Source organism: Cariama cristata, unplaced genomic scaffold (assembly GCF_000690535.1).
Source record: "Cariama cristata isolate BGI_N322 unplaced genomic scaffold, ASM69053v1 scaffold1470, whole genome shotgun sequence".
NCBI classification, from domain to species: Eukaryota; Metazoa; Chordata; class Aves; order Cariamiformes; family Cariamidae; genus Cariama; species Cariama cristata.
Window position 1 is genome coordinate 1 of NW_009593849.1, and position 16,932 is coordinate 16,932.

The 16,932-nt window shown below is 44.3% G+C and overlaps 1 protein-coding gene across 1 annotated transcript in view; it reads left to right on the top strand.

Moving 5' to 3' along the window:
- The first annotated feature begins 5,637 nt into the window (after positions 1 to 5,637).
- CABLES1 (Cdk5 and Abl enzyme substrate 1) overlaps positions 5,638 to 16,932 on the top strand; it is a 35,930-nt gene continuing 24,635 nt past the window's right edge. The window contains exons 1-3 of the mRNA XM_009695632.1: positions 5,638 to 5,705; positions 7,923 to 8,015; positions 14,801 to 14,878. Of these exons, the coding sequence (XP_009693934.1) occupies positions 7,987 to 8,015; positions 14,801 to 14,878 (107 nt within the window). The 5' untranslated portion in view covers positions 5,638 to 5,705; positions 7,923 to 7,986. The remainder of the gene's footprint in view (positions 5,706 to 7,922; positions 8,016 to 14,800; positions 14,879 to 16,932) is intronic.

Below are 16,932 nucleotides of genomic sequence, written 5' to 3' on the forward strand. Positions count from 1 at the left end.
TTCTAATCTTTTTTTTTCCTCCATTCCAGCACCAGAAGCGCGATGTTAGATCTCATTGAATACCCTCTTTGTTTTCCTTGTACTGTTCAAGCCATTTTGGTGCTGGAGGGACAATATGAGGCAGAATGAAAAAAACAGCCCTAGGGTTGCTGTTCCCGTAGAGGTAGGACCAAAGTGATGCTCTGCTTGGTTTGACCTGTGGGACCTGCACCTCCAGAACACATTTTGGTAACCCCCCAAGGAGTGTTTGCAAAGAAGTAGGTTGGCTTTTGGGCAAGAGTTCCTCTTTGAGTCCAGAGCTGGCAGCTTTCAGAAGGGTGGATAGATGGCAGAAGGAAACCCTCCACTTCTAGGCAGGCCCTGACGTATCCTTACAGGTGTCCTGATCTCCTTCCCCATCACTGCAAGTTTTATAATGACTTTCTTTCCACTCCCCCTGTGTACATATCTAGGGTAGTCTTCCTGCGCCTAGGATACATCTTCTGTGATGAAGGCACAGTGAAAATAAGGAATTCAACATTTTCCAAGTGCTGAGCAGTCTTCTGCTGATGCTCCCAAGCCACAATATTAGAAACGTGGTTGTGACCAGAAGGTAATAGCCCTGATGTTTCTACCCCATGGCTCTTGTTCGTGCACGTTGATGTTCCCTGACCACCTGAAGGGAGGAGGTGACCCAGAGGGCATGTGAACTACCAACAGCCTTCAGCTGCTGAAATGTCTTTGTCCTCCCAAGTTCTCCCATCAGTATTAACGCGGTCGGCGGATGTTCGGATGATGTGTGCCCCATCATCGTGTCATCTCTGGAGAGATTCAATTGTCCTAGGCAAAGTGGAGAAGTTTGTCCTGAGGGATGCTTTTGTTCCGGGAGCCAGTGGCACCCGTGCTACTGGCTTCAGCCGTTGTAGCTTTGTAATCTTAACAGAAACCGGAGGATCTACACCCACAACTTTCACAAAAATTAGGCGTATTTAAGATGCAGCTTTTTCTCCCTGGTTTTGTAGCTCTGCTAGAAAGTCATTACACATGGATTTATTTTCTCTTATCTCTTGGATTATCGTCGGCTTCCTTCCTTCCTTCCTGGATGAATTTATCCAGTGTTCTGATTGCAGCTCCATTTTTTATTCACGTCCTGTCTATGGGGCTTAAGATTTTGTATGTTTAACATAATTGAGCTGAGTATTTTGCAGCAATTGACAGTGAAGATAATTTTCCACTGATTGATGGGTTGGTTACGGTGAATCTTTTTGCAGTGTACTTGCTTTGCCTATTTGCTGTTTTGGTTACAGACCTCCTTTATTTCGTTTGTCCTTGCATTTTACTCCTTTTTTTGTCCTTGTATTTTATTTCATTTTTGCAACTGAGCCACATACTAATCTGACTTCGAAGAGGGGAAACAGAGACAACATTTTAGGTCTTAAGAAACTTCTACAGGGATTCAGACAGCTGGTCAAAGATAAATCCAGTATGCGAAGAGGGTCATGAATGTCTTAGGAAACAGCCGTTTAAAATAACCGGGACATCAAATATCTCTGTAGTCTCTTTCTTTGGGCTGGGCTTGGAATTGGATTGTAGGATATCGGTTATTTCTGGGCTCATGTAACAATTGCACAGGGAACAGAGAGGAAAGAGAGAAAAAAAAATATTTGAGATAGATGTTTAAGGGAAAGTGATATTACATGATTTTAAAACAAAAAAAAAAAATCTGTAAGTTGCATGAGACTGTGGCCAACAATGTCCTACAGGGGCTGGTCCTTAGAACTAGGAGGTCATCGTCTTTCCAGGGCTAAACTGTTTGCTTCTGTGGGCCTGGGGCTGTGGGGAGAGAGAGGTGAGCGTCGTATACCTAGCATGTGGTAGGTAAACTAGGAGGAATTTTTTTTAAGGCTTTCCATGAACTAGGAGAAATTAACATTTTTACCGAAACATCTTTAATTTTTTTATTAAGGGCAATTGTATTTCAGTGTGTGTTAGCTGGCTGACATTTAATCTGCACAAGTTTTAAAGCATTTTGTATTGAAAAGGCACCTGCCTAAAGACTTATCCCAAAGCCTGAATCCTGTATGGGTCACATAGTGCTGTTTTGTTTGGGTCTGTGTAGAGATACTCCTCCTTAACAATAGAAGGATTTTCCCCTAATTATTATTGAAATAGGACATCTTTTAATTATAAAATAGGTATCAACACGGCTTTACATCAGAATGATGGTGATGTGTGATATAAACGGTTTGGGTTATTTCAGTGCAAGTGTCTACGTATACCAGCTGCTATAGCACGTTAATCAGTTTTTGAAAAATAACCCTTTTTAGAAGTTGTATGGACAAGCCCTGACTTCTTGCCTGAAGAAAGAAAGATGATAAATTAATTTAAATATAAAACATCAGTTGAGGCAATTAATTTTTAATGAAGACAATGAAAAACTGGTTTTGCTTGTATCCCCTGGAACACTCTTTAAAAAACTTTTCCAAAATTGTTTTTTTCTTCTGTGTGTGGCAGAGGATGTGACTTGATTCGCAGCAGGTAGGTTCGTTAGTTGGCATTTCTAGTGTAATACCCAGCTGTGGAAAGCTTATAGAATATTGGTATTTAGGTCATCTTAATTAGGCCTTGAAATAAATATTTAAGATAGAGTGGAATAATTGCACATACTTCATTGCGGCTGAGCTTCTGCAGTGGAAAGAGGGTGCAATTCCTGGGCAGTGTGAACTGACTTCAGCAGAGTTGCTGTAAATCTGCCTCACCAGTGCTCCTGTGATTATGCAGGGAGCGAAACCGGTTAAAACTAATGATTTTGGGAAGAGGTGAAAGATGTGGCAGTTTTCAGCTGGGTTGGGTGCTGGACTGGATATCCTGGCTCTCGATGCTGCCGGTGCCAGCACAGGGAGGGGGTTGGGCTGGGGCAGCCCCCATTTATATCACTGCAGGCTTCTGTGTGACCCACGCTTCTTCATTGCTGGTCATTTTGGGGGGGTTATCTGCTCCCTTCCTTCCTTCCTGGATGAATTTATCCAGAAACATGGTTATGTTCACAGTAGCTGAGAGGGAGCTCAGGTATCAGCGCTCCTCTCCCAACCTTGGGTGAGCAAAGAGCTTCCCCCCCCTTCTTTGTGCAGACTCATATGCCATGTTAGGTTCCCAAAATACTGCAAAATCGTTACCGGTGAAAATCAGCTTGAGCTTTCTTGTGGCAAGAGGGTTGGCAGTGATCCCCATCCAGCCTGTGTTGCATTCGAGGTTAGCAAGCAAAAAGCAGGAGGCAACATCCCTGGTGCTGGATTTAAGAAGCTGAGACCAGTGAGGGAAGCCAGAGGAACCTGAATAGTCGGCAGGCAACTGGATGACCAGCTGATGAGATGCGGTTACATGTATGTCTGCCAGCCAAAGCACCTGCCTTCAGAACAGATGCTAATGTAGGATCTTCAAACCCACCTCTGCCGAGCCATTGGCAAGGAAGTTGAGGATGGTGCGTAATTTTGGGTGAGGAGAAGCTTGGAGGAGGGTTGCAGTGGCGGCTGGAATATACATCTGGTGTTGTACAAGCACCTTACGGCATCTAATAGGCATCCAGGGGAAATATTATGTGACTAGTTTGATAAACTTAATACGAAGAAGGTGGCAAAGTTGTACTGTTGTTTATCTCTCTTTGACTAACAACGCGCAGAATATGATTTTGGTCTTGCAACACCACAAGATGGGTGGCTGCCATCATTTAGGTGTGTTATTAAGCTAATGACGTATGAAGAGGTATTAAAAAGCAACAGCTATCATCTGCTACGTCAGTGGTACTCGTAGTTGAAACTTCCAACTTTTGTTTATGGACCAATGTAACTGAAAATGGAGGGGAAGCTCCTCCTGATCTGAATTTCTCCCTGTAAGAACATCTTTATGTCGTCTGACTGTGGATGGAGCCGTGGGAGCACCCATGGGCGCAGGAGACAGATGTTTGGTCTCTTCTTCCTTGTCTACGCCAGCAAGTTCAGCACACCCTGAAATGCAGACTTTATTTTTATTTAGCATTTTGAAGGTGTGTCCTATCTTGCACCAGATCTTCTAAAATTCTAGTTTAGACAAAGCCTGAGGGGATTTAGGTTTGCATATTTTCCTAAGAGGATTACGCTTCACACTTGGTTGCTCTATAAATTGTTTGAGGGTTTTTTTTATGATTTTCTAAGTACATGAAAAGCCACATACACATTCAAACTGTCCTGAAATGTGTTGTCTGGGGGTTAGTGATAGAAATCTGGTGTTTGAACTAGTAGTAAACTAAGTCACTGAACCTCGGGGTTATTTTGAACTGAAAAACATTTCGGTAATCAGATTTGCAGCACGGCTGCAGGAATGGTTGTAGCAGCCCAACTGGAGGGGCGAGCAAATTGCAAGAAGGATTAGAAACTGCTTACACTGGCATCGGAGAAAACAATTTGTTGTGAAAATACAGCCCAGGAATAGATTAATGAGCACCCTTCCAAGCAGGGAGGTGCCCATAACACATTGAGATTCTGGAAACTCTTTACTTGCAGGTCAAGGGAGTCGGGAAGCTTGGTGGGAAGGCTATTAAGGTAATTGGGGGAAAAAATAGTGGTAGTCTATGAGGACTTTTATCCTGTAAGTTCATAGTCGTAAAATCACTGGCTAGGTACTGTACACCTCAGCAACGGCCCCTAGGAGCGATGGGTGCTGCGGCATGGCACCTTTGCTCCGATGGCTGTCGCAGCTGCTTAACACCCACCGACGGGGTTGTTTTGATGATTGCCAGCCTAATTTTTCATTATGTGCCTGCAGGTGGGCTGTATCTTATACATTTATTTTTTGTATTGACAGTGGTTTTTGGAAGGCTGGCTGCAGGTCTTCGTTTTGTGCTGCCGTTGGGCTGTTTGGAGGTTGTTGGAGCAATTGCTGCTAAAACCAAACCTGTCCCGGGGCTTGTTCCCTGCCTGCTAGAATAGTCGGAAAACTTGAAAGGCTAAGATTTCCTTACTTCATTTCACTGAAGGTGGAGGAGGGATCTGGCTCAGCTGTGGAAAACTGGTTTAAAAAGAACTAAACTAATCTGTGCTGGGATCCCTCACCGGGATGGTCAGCGCTCACTGGTTTGTGCCCCGTGCTGCCTGCTCCATCATCTTTCATCTCTCTTCAGTCACCTCTCGCAGGAGTTGGTGGGATGGACGTCACTCAGAAACGAGTGGCCTTTATTTGGTAAAAAGGGCAAGGGGCAAAGAGAAGTGTCCCCCGTGGCAGCATGAACAACAGGCAGTCTCTGTAGATCTACGTCGGCATTATTTTATCCGAGAACTGTACTCGTAGCATTGCAAGCTATAACGCAGCAAATGTAGGACTCGTGTTAGGTGGGTGTTAAACCCTCGGAAGAAGGGAAACCTGAAAGCCCAAACTGAGGAGGAGCTGTTGGGAAGTTTTAACTTCTGTTTTGCTATAGAGGCTTGTATGGAGTAAGTTTGCTTCTGGTTGGGTTCAAATAGATTTAGTAAGATAAGCAGAATGGAACGAAATTTATGAATATCCAAAGGTAGGGCTCAGGTAGTGAACGGTGGTTTGTGAGCTTTACTGAATAACAGCCTTGAGGACTTTCTCGTGCCCTCTAACCAGCAGTGATGTTTTGTGTTCTGTTTTTTCTGCAGACGCCGGCTGATCTCCCAGCGATCTTCTCTGGAGACTCTGGAGGACATTGAGGAAAATGCCCCACTGCGGAGGTCATTTTATTTACTGTCTCTCTCTGGTTACTCGTCTGTAAGGCACATGCATGGATACACTTGCTGTCCCTCCCCTTGTTGAGAAGTAGCTGGGTGTTCACATTAAGATGTTCTTCATAGGTATTGAAACCTCATGCACCCTGCAAGATGGTGGGTAATGTGAATTACATGTTCCCTGGCTTTAGGTTATTAAATTAAAAAGTCAGTGTTTAAATAAAATGTCAGGAAAGAAAAAGTCAGATTTGATTAACAGAAAAATTTAGTTGTCGCTAACATGAATGACTGGCTCCTAACATACATAGTGCCTTTAAAAAGTAAGTACAGCTGGTTTAATAAAGTAAGCTTTTGAGGGCTAGCATTTTTAGTATTCGTATTTTTTATGGATTTTTGTCATTTGTTCTCTTGGCACATGCAATCTTATTTCGGTAACCAGCGTTACTGTCTTTGTGTGTTGGCTGGTAGGTTTGTGACTGCCACCTCATCAATAAACCTACCCCCATCCTTGTATCGACAGCTTCAGTGCGGTTTTATTTCTGCATCCAGGAGGCCACAGCTTCTCTGGGGACCGCAGTAATTAGTCACCGGGCAATCCTCTGGGGCGGTGGGACATGGAGCAACTGCTTAACAGTTCAGAAACCGGCCGATCAGTAATCTGACCGGTGCACGGGATGCTTCCAGGTCAGCTGTTCGGCAAGGCAGCAGCTTAGTTTTGAATGTCTCTGTATCTTAGGACCTGTAATTCAGCTGGTTTATATCGGTGTTTAGCCTATAGCCTTGTTTATCCACATCGGCTATCTCTGCTCGCCTCGAAGCAAGGACTTAATAGCAGAGGCTGTACCGACTGGCCTATTACCAAGGCTTGATTATTTTTACAAAGCTTACCATTGAATGCTTACCAGCATGTTATGAAGCATTCTCATAAATTATTCAAACAAGTATAATTTGCAAAAGATATAAACAAAGTATGGTTTGCGAGGCAGCATTTTTACTTGCTAATTTGCAGAATTGATGGTAGAACGTCTCTCTTGGTGGTCTTTTCCCATGAAGAAGCTAACAAGGCTAATTGCAACCAGAGGGTGAGAGAATCTCAAGGATTTTACTAACAGGAGGAAGGCAGAAGTGGCAAAGTGATGGAGTCCCCGCCTCGGGCTGTGCCTGTGCGGCGCTTTGGCATTTGGGTACAGCAGCAGGGACTGGCAGTCCCTGGTGGCTTGGGACCGGTGGCCTGTGGTTTCAGTCCAACAAAAGGATCTCTTGGAGTTGGGAAGCTACTGAACTCCGCCTGTGCGTAGGAGATGGTGGGAAAAGTAGGTTAGGGAGGCTCAACACAGAGGGACCGTGCTGGTCCGGTGTGCCGGCGGAGGATGCTTGTCCCATAGCTCCCAGGGAGGATGCAGCGGCTGCGGTGCCTGGGTGCCGTGCTGTGCCTTGCAACAAAACAGCGCTGAGATAAAATGGAGAAAGATTTCACGTGTGCTGTGGTTTCAGCTGATTAAAAAAGAGCAAGACTGGAAGTGGGGGGATATTGCTGTTTGTCTCATCTCTCCTCCCTCCGGCAATTTCTTTAGCTAACAGCAATTTAAAAAGTGCGTTCAGATGTAAAATAGATTTAAGGATTAAGGTTTTGAAGAATTTTTTTTTTTTTCCAGAAGTAATTTATTTTATTTTCAGTTGTTTTGTATGCTGTCAGGAACGTGAAAAGTAATATTTAAAGTTAAAAGCAAATAGGAATTATCCTTGCAAATGAGAGATTTTAAGTCTTGCTAAAATTAAAACAAGAAAGAACTTTCCTCAATAGCTCCTTTCTCAATAGCTGAGGAGGATAAAAAAGGGTGAGTGTTGGTGTGAGTGGGAAAATCGCATATTTACCAGGTTTTGTTTTAGTTGTTTGGTTTTTTTTTCCTCTGAAAGCTTGGGCAAAGCTGTCACAGCAGATTACAGGAAGTTTTATTTTGATGAAATTTTTTTATGATGTGGTTTTTTGTGTGAAGGGAGGGGTTGTGCTGCCTTTTCTTATTATTATTTTAATTTTTTTTTTTTTGAGCTGTCATGTTTCCAGACTTATTGTCTTTATCGTTCTTGCTGATTCCTAACGCAGGATGACTCGAATCATTTGTCTCGTCTTTCCTTCCTGCCTTTGTGTAGACTTCTTGACTCAGGGAACTGAGTACTTTTATTTTTTTTCTTTTTTCCCTCTCCAACTGATTTATTTTTCAGATGTCGGACACTCTCAGGATCACCCAGACCAAAGAACTTTAAGAAGGTTCATTTTATCAAGAACATGCGGCAACACGATACCAGAAACGGCAGGTACTGTGCATGCAAAGGCTTCTTCTGCAAAGGCAATCCGTGGGGCTCGAGGGAAAGGGCAGGGTCAGCATCCCCGTGCAAGAGCACAGCGTGCCGTTGCCACTTACCACGTGCATAGTAATGGCCTTTAAAATACCACATACATAGTAACGGCCTTTAAAATAATCTGTGAAGGTGCAGGCTGCAGCACACACTCCTTCCTCGAGTGAAGTACAAGTCAATGGAAGTGCTAGCCCATAGATTTTTAAGACCTGTGTCTCCTTCATACAAATAAGCTGCGTAAAAGGAAAATCCGTGGTACTGTCGGAGTAAACTAGGCATAATCCGGTTGCATTTCTTTGAGGGTAGTGCCAGGTGCTAAGGGTGAGAGGGGTGCATGGCCAAACCTGCCTGGAACAAGTTTAGCAAGGGCTGAATGATGGTTCAACATCTGTTAGTGCTGGTTGGTAAAGGCGCAGCTGGGGATGGCTGAGGCAAGGTGAGGAGTGGGATCCTTGTTTTTGGAACCGACGTGGACAGAGGGGCTCCCGGGGGATGTGTGAGCCGGGATGCGTGCTGCCCCGATGGCAGCCATAGGCACCGGTGGGACCTGTTCAGCAGCGGTCGGCCGGGGCTTCCCTTACTGCAAAGGCACGGTGCCCGTCGGGCTGTTCCCATCAGCAGAATAGATGCTTTAGTGCAGTATCAGCCAGCTGAGAACTGAAACTGGCTCCCCCCTGCTTATAAAGAAGACACCTGCCCTCTCTGGTTTTTCCCCAAGCCAATTTCCCCATGTGCCTCATGATTTTATTCCTGTCCATCCAAACTGAATAGGTTTGAAATAGGCTACCCAAACAGGTTGCATATAGACTAAACCACCCCACTGAGAGCTGACCCTTGCACGTATCTGTTCTCATACAACCACCCTGGGTGAGAACCACGTACGTCCCTGTGGACCGGTTTGTGCACATAGCCTGGGGTTTCCATCAAACGTGGAACCAGGTCAATAGAAATTCTGACATTACTTTTGAACCACAGGTTTTACGAATTGAATTCTAGGAGACGTTACTTGGCTCGAGCAAAATTTTCCTCACGTTTAATCTCACACATACAATTAAATGCAGTGAAAGGTAGTAATCAACATAAATATTGCGGAAGGTGGCTCTGAGAGATGACAGCTTTTTAGAAACAGCTTTTGTAGCAAACACGCATACAGAACTGTTGACTATTGTCTGACTAGCAGCTGATTATTGTCTTTACAATAAATACATGTGGAATCAAATGCTGAAAAGCAGCCCTCTAATTTCGCTCTGTTTTGTGCATAAGTAGATGTATGCTCTGGGAATTTCTTCCAGCAAAAAATACTTACTCATAAGGTATTATGCAAATTCCACAGAGAATGAATAATTTCTGAGATGTGTATATAAAATACACGCATAAATTTGATAGAAATATTACCTGTGAAAAAATGAACAAATATTTGATTTGTAAACTCTTTTCCCCATCTTTTGCAAAATAGTATTTGTAGCATATTTTATCTCAATTTTATCTTAATTCAAAGATCAGTCATTACGTCTGATAATATAACTGAATATTTTTCTTGCGAAGAAAACAGTGAGTAAGCTTCTGTTACTGGCTTCTTTATCAGCAGACACAGTTTTCCAGAATATTTCCATAATCATAATAAGAATCGCTTTATCTAGAATACAGATACAATAAAAATAAGATACACACTTTTGGAAATTATTTTTGTCCTATGGACAAAGAGCCACAGCACTATTAGCTAAAAATAAAATGCAAAGTCAACACTTTGTGTCACCCCTAATGACAGCTAAGTCTGGCCGTAAGTAATCGGAGCCCATACCCTGTTTTTCCGAGGGGTCTGGATGCTGTTGCAGTCACTGAAGTTAACAGGCATTCTGGATGAAAAGGACCTCTGGAAATCCAGGTGGATCTGCTTTATGTGTGCATTGTAAAATCAACAGAATTTCTGAGTACCTTCAGACTTTAAAGCTGATGTCCTTCTCGGTTCCTGGTGATGTGGAGGAGCACAGGTATTGTAGTGGATAGAAAAACTTCCCAAGGCTCCTTCCCGTGCCCAGGACCTCATCCCAGAAGGGTCGTGCAGGATGCAGGCAGTGAGCCGGGCTGGAGTCGGGCTCTCTGAGCTCTCTCCAAAACCCCTGACCCTTCGGTCGCAACACGTCAGCCTTTCACTTAACTTGAGGAACCCAGCTTTGGAAATGTCTACACAGAATATATTTTTGAGTGGGGAATTTGATAGCTGGGCTTTAAAATAGCTGGCGCTTTCAGTAATTGTTTTGCTGGCTTTTGACTGTAAGTGTCACAGCAAAGAAAACCGCAGTGTGGATGGCAGCTCAGGGCCCCTTTCCCTGGTAGCTGCCCTTATTTCTGGTTGTCAGCCTGTAAAGTGATGTGTCCTCGTCCTGCGGCACCGAGAGCTCTTCCCCTCGCAGCCCCGGGGATGCTGTGGGTCCAGCTTTCGGCAGTCCGGCAGCAAGGCAGGATCAGCTGTGGTTAAAATGAGAGTTCAGCTATTAGCACAGAGAAAAAACACCTAGACACAGAGGGCAGCCCGTCAGCTCCTCCTCATAAAGCTCCCTGCTGATGGTTCCAGGCACTCGTTAAACCGGTTTCTTCGGATTTGTCGGATGTGGCTTATTAAAGGAGCTGGAAAATTAGGTTTCCTAGACTGTATTATCAAAGCAGTCTTGTAAAATTGCACAAAATACATTTTCCTCTTAAAAGAGAAAGACAAGTCAACCCTAACATACAAATTAGCGCAGGTAGCCACCAGCGTGTGGTTTCACCCACTTTACTCAGCAGGTTTATTGGTGGACCTTCCATAAACTGTGAAGCAGAAGATGTCCTATCTAGCAGAAACAGGCCACCAAAACAGCAACTTGAGCCAGCTGAACAAACAGTTCGTGGTGAGAATGGGACAAGAACATTTCTAGAGTCATCCTATATAGCAGATATAAAAGCAGTACAACAACGTTCCTCTCCCACCCCCATGCCATTGCTTTCTCAATTTTTTTGTTAGTATACAGACCTAAGCCAAGGCTAAACACCACCCATAGGCTATGAAAGGTCTCTTTTGCTGCCCTTTCAATTGTGGAAATGCACACGCGTGCACTCTTAAGGGGTTGACTATTCGCAGCATCCTGACAGTTCATAATTCCTCTCAGCCACCTTCCGATAGCCCCAGCTTGAACTTGGGAGACTCCACAATGATGACTGCTACCCAGACAGCATCCATGGTTTGTGTGCTCACCTTTGCGTGCCAGGCAGCAAAGCCCTGGTAGTCAAACATCATCAATCAAGTGTGAGAAAAGAGGCTACGGTGTTCCCCGTGTGTGTAGTACGTATGATGTGTATTGCATTGCCTGATTGCAGCCCTTTGGCGCAACACAGTCAAACCTAGGCAGACGCTAAAGAAAACAGATGTTACTCTTCTTCAAGTCAAGCGAATTACTGATTCTGGTGACAACCTGGTGCTCAGTAAATTCTTGCAGTTTCATAGCATACACCTCATTAAAGAAATTGGAAGATTAGCTTTTACAGTCTCAGACAGTTGCACATTGTCAGAGCTCTCTTGCAAAATAATGGTTGCTCTGAACCATAGTAATTACTACAACTTCTTGGTGAAATGTGAGAATGAGAGAGTGAAAACCTTTTCATGAAGTGATTTTAAACATGTCTAGGTGGCACAGTGGCAATCAGGGCACGTAAACTCACCCTGACTCAAGCTGCTTCTGATGTCGGAGATGGCTCATCCAGAGCTGCGCTGGAGCGTAGGCGCCCTTTGTTGAAGAGTTGAAATCCAGGAAAATGCTCTTTTCCCATAAACAATAATTCGATTTTCTTGAACAACAACAGGCTTCCACCACACCTTCTTCTCCAAAGCATGCCTTGTGACAAGTTTCTGGACTTTCTGCTCCAGCAAACCATTGCCGGCCCTCAGAATATTTTTTGTTTTCCATGCATGTCATCAGACCTCTAAATAAAATGCCGGTTTATCCCTCCGTGATGAGTTTCTGACCACTGCCTTCCCTTCCAGTCCAGCTCCTAAGGCTGTTTTGCACCAGCCCCCTCGAGCAGCCCTGCAGATGGGATTTTGTGGTGTCCTGGCAGTGGGCTCCTCTCCTGCTCTGCCTGGGAGATCGTTATTAAATAGAGAGACCCACGGTTTGGGGAAAGAGAGGCAATACTTGGGTCCTAAGGGAAAGAAATGTGAAAAAACTGGAGGCTGGACTGGTGCTTTTGATTTCCTTTTTGGTCTGATTCTTTCTGATACACGCAGCGAGTTTTGGTGGTAACTTCTCCTGTTGTCTCTGCTTGTGGACATGGAAGCACCAGTTTATTTTTCTTTAAGAGTTGGGTTTGTGGATTTTTTTTTTTAGGGAGATGTCGGGTGTTGGTGGTAGAGCTGTATTTCCAGAAGCAACCAGAGGGAGTGGGGGTAATACGTTTTGTGGGCACCGTGATTTTCCAAATTCAAAGATGCTTTCTGATGTCAGCCTCGAAATCTGTGCCAAGTTTCATACATCAGCAAGCAAGGCTTCCAGTGAACAAGCAAGCTGTTGTGAGTAGCAACCATTCAGCAATAAACAGTGGCAAGCACAAAATTAATCATATGCCAGGTTTTTTTGCTTGTGGATTGCCTTTCTCAAATGTGAAAAATGATTCCCCCCTGCTCTGTAACTTACTGCTGCACCATGAGACCATCTTATAGGATCTGAGATATTTACTGTACGTAAGGGGTGCTATAGCATTCAGACAAACAATGAAATCGTACTTTATCTGCTGCAGGAGAACTTCCTAACGCTGTTGGCATGTTTATTATTGGAAACCCTCCTTTACTAAAGGGTAAATACCACTTTGCTTTTAAACATGCTTTTAAGGAAGAAAATAAAATTGCTAGAACAGAATGATCTCGGAGAAGGAAAATTGATCATTCTGCATTTTTCCAAGCATTGCATGCAGCAGCTCTCTTGAGGATCCAAACCTTTTCCAAGAACGATGACTAAGCTGATCCCTTAAGGAAATAGTATTTTAATAACAGCGTAACTGGTACGAGATTTATAGGTGCATATGGTGGTTTTCGGACAGTAAAGAACAAAATAGCTTGCTAGGGTTTGTTGTCCAACTTTGACCAGTATAGGATAAAGGATGAAAAATTCTGGTGAAATTGTCACGTACAGATCTGTGGCACCCAAGGTCCGAAAAATCAATGTTGGGGAGCAGAGCAAGGAAATGCAATAGCCCTGACAACCAACCTGGCAGTAGATCCTAGCATTTGGAGCACAAGCGGAGATTTTTAGAAAGGTAAAACATCAGTAAATTCTAACACTAGTCAGATTAGAAGGTGGCACAAGTTGCCATCACCATGTCTTAAAGGAATTTGAGGGGATGCAGCCCGTTGGCCAACTTTAGAGGGAGGAAGGGTCTTTTTTTGTGTACGTTGTACAATTTTGCAGTTGTCGCTGTCCTGAAGGTAATAAGGGAAGAAGGTATATTTATAAATGATCAATTATTTATTGGCATTTTATATCTCGCATCTTGATCAGGCTTCTCTTGACTTCTTGCCAATCTGCATCTCCCAAAACTATAATAATTTTAAAGTAGGTCTTGACCTCAAGGTGGTTTTGACATTGCTTAATGATATGTCAGAGCTCGATGGCTAAAGGTAATAGTGTGTACACTATTACAGGTAGGTATTTGATTTAATGCCACACAATGACTTTGCAGATGATGCAGAGATTTGGAGACTGGTTAAAAATACAAGGTGTTTGCTGTAAGAGTGGCCTGGATTCTGAGATAAGCTCTGTGCTGGCAGATAATGTATGCTTTCATGTAGCCAAGTCTTGAGCAACCTGCCTATAGGGAATGGAGGCAAGGCACGCTTACAGGAGGGATTCAGCCCCGGCAGTTCTGACTGAGATAGACGTGGTGCTGGAGGAGAAGGGGCAAGGAGCTGTGGCGTCAGTCGTGCCTGAGTGTCAACGCGACGTCATAACCAAGAGGGCTGATGTAATTACTGAGTGCAGAGGTTGGCGAGTTGTCAGGGCTAGACACTGATCTTAAAGGTAAGACTGAAAGACGTTTATATCTTGCCGTCTGTGCAACTGCGAAGGCCAGTGATAGTGCCCAGAGACCAAGAAGGGTGGTGGGGAAAAACTGGAGAAGACTCAAGGAGGAACCTGGAAAACAGTAAAAGATTCTGAAAGCTTATGATAACAGCAAACTGATTTCATCCATGAATCAGGCTATTTCAGGAGGAGGAAGCTGAAAATCAAGGGAGTCCTTTGGCTGAGCAGAGAGAGGTCATGACTGAACATTCTTGTCCCATAAATGCAGACCCCAAGCCCGTGTATCACAGGCAGTTGTTGCTCTCTGTCACCTGGGTTGGTGCTGGCTGTGTCTGGTTAGTTCCAGTCGTAGTGGTGAGTTGTCAGAACGGCTCCTTGCCTCTCCGGGTGGACTCCTTTCACTAGGAAAATGTCTGTCCTGGAATTCACGGTCACCTTCCCAGGACGGCTGCAGAGGGGATGGGGCTGCCCTGCTCAGTCGCTGTGTGATGTGTGGCACAGGCTCCAGCACTTCTGTAAAGACTCAGTAGCGCGATACCCTGCCTGTGAGATAAAAAAGAGGAGGGAGAAATCATCCGCGATGGAACTTTTATGATTACGAATTCCTCAATGGTAACGTCTGTTGCTTTGCTTATTGTGATGGGATTTTAAAATTTTAGTCTTTGATTTCTTTTATTTTCTTTTATATTTTAGAATAGTCCTTATCAGCAGCAGAAGATCCTTCTGTAGCATATTTTCAGTGCTGCCATATCGAGACTGTACCCAAGTCGGGTATGTATATTTATATGTGTACTACATAGTCTTTCTGGACCTGCATGTAGACCTGATAATGGACAACAGCATGACGGAGGCTGATGCTTTTACGTATCTGCTCTGAGAAGAGATAAAATTTGCCTTGTGGAGCATTACCAGGTTAAAACTACAGCTCTCAGTCCCCAGTTTATTTATATGTGTTGTGATATCTTTGATTATTAAACTAGAGAAAACTAGCCCCCTGAAATCAATGTTCTTGAAAAATGCACTGTTTTTATTGTTTCTTCTGACGTTGCTCATCTTTGACAAAACAAGTACTTTCGACAACATAACTTTGATTTTATAAGCAGTCTTAGCTTTCTCATTCTCCCACACAAGCACAGTGCTACTGTATCTAGATTTCCAGAACTATAGAGAATTATTTGGATTTAAACGTAATACCTTTTTATTGTATGTTTAGCCGTTGATCAGATCATTCTGCCAGTGAAAATAGATTATTTTGGCCATAATACCATGCAGATTCTTAGCTGGTGTAAGCAACGTCCGTGGAGCTGCCTTGCATCCCTCGACGTGCTGAGATGCTAGACCTCTGACAGAAAAGTTTATTCGGATTGAAGGAGTCCTCCAAAGACCAAGAAAGCTTTTTGCTCTTCCACTGAAACTGCAGAAGTAGAAGAAACTGGGTTTGGCTAGGAGACGTTGTCCGGCAGGCTCCGGGATGCGGCTTGCTGGGTGCCTTCAGAGGCGCAGGGCAAGGCTGGGCAGGGCAGTGCTGGTCGGTGGCAGCTCCGTGTCCCCGGGGCAGAGGGGTAAAGCCTGGCCACTCGCCAGAGAGATGAGGTTTGCCCGTAGTTGAGTCGGCCCAGCACCTGCAGGGTACAAAATTTGTGGGAAATATTCGGCTGCTACACTGAGGTGGGTTTGAAAGACCTGCAGATCCTCTACAGTCAACTTTATCCAGTGCATAAAGGATGAATTTGGCTCGTATCTTTCAGCCATCTATTTAATTCTGGAGAATGGTTTGCCACAAGGTGCTTGTCCATCAGTAATTCAAAACAAAGGGAGATTATTTTTAATGCACAAAGGAAAGGAGAGTTGACTTGCTCTCCTGTGTCTTAGAGTAAAATTTTTCCCTTAATTAAACTGAGATGACACATCAGGCAAATTCTTGACAGACTGGCAGCTTTGTTCGTTCTTCTTGGATATGCTGTCATTCATTTATGGTCATTGCCCTGTGGAAATTGCCTCTTTATTGAAAACTGAATGTGTTTTGAAACGCTGATGACTGGGTATACCTTCTAAATTACAGCAGTAGCAAGCCCAGCTGCAAACCTAAATATTATTTCAGCATGTAATGTCTTGTGCCATGCTTGCACAGCAAAGGCCATGGGATGAGAAGGTAGCAAGTGCCACTACAAAACAATCCGGCCCTGTTCCCTTTGCTAAAAAGCCAAGACTGAAAAAAAAAAAAAAATAAATAAAAAATGCCCTCTGTCTTTCTTCCAGAGCATCAGAGGAAGAGAGAAACAATTCAGTGGCACCTCCTTCCAGGAACAGCTGGTGCAAAGAACAGATGCGACAGTATAGCATACACTATCGCCCCTCTGTTCAGGCTGCACAGCGCTTGCTTGCTTTGTTGCCCATTTTGGATGCGTGGTAGGAGGGGGCAGAGACACCGGTACCCTTCTGAAGTGCGAGAGAGCATCCTTTGGCTTCGCATTCTCTGAATCTCTGGCTTGCTGATGTCTGTCCCCGGACAAGATGTCCTAACTGGTTTATGTTCTGCAAACGTTACTGAATAGTTTGTGAAAAGAAACAGATCGTTGCACATCTGTAATTAGGCTGGGGTGAGCCCTGGCAGGAGCGGGAGAGCCGGGGGGACGTGTGTGCAGGGGGGACGAGTCCATGTGAGAGGAGCACATGGAGGAGCTGCTGCTGCTTCTCCACCCCTGCGCCAGCTCGTGGGCACTGCGGTCAGGGAGGAAATCTCCAGGCACAGCTGTGTTTTGGGGAGCCTGCCAGCCCCCCTGATATCGTAGGCAGCACAGAAGAGCTTTACTGTATCGATGCTG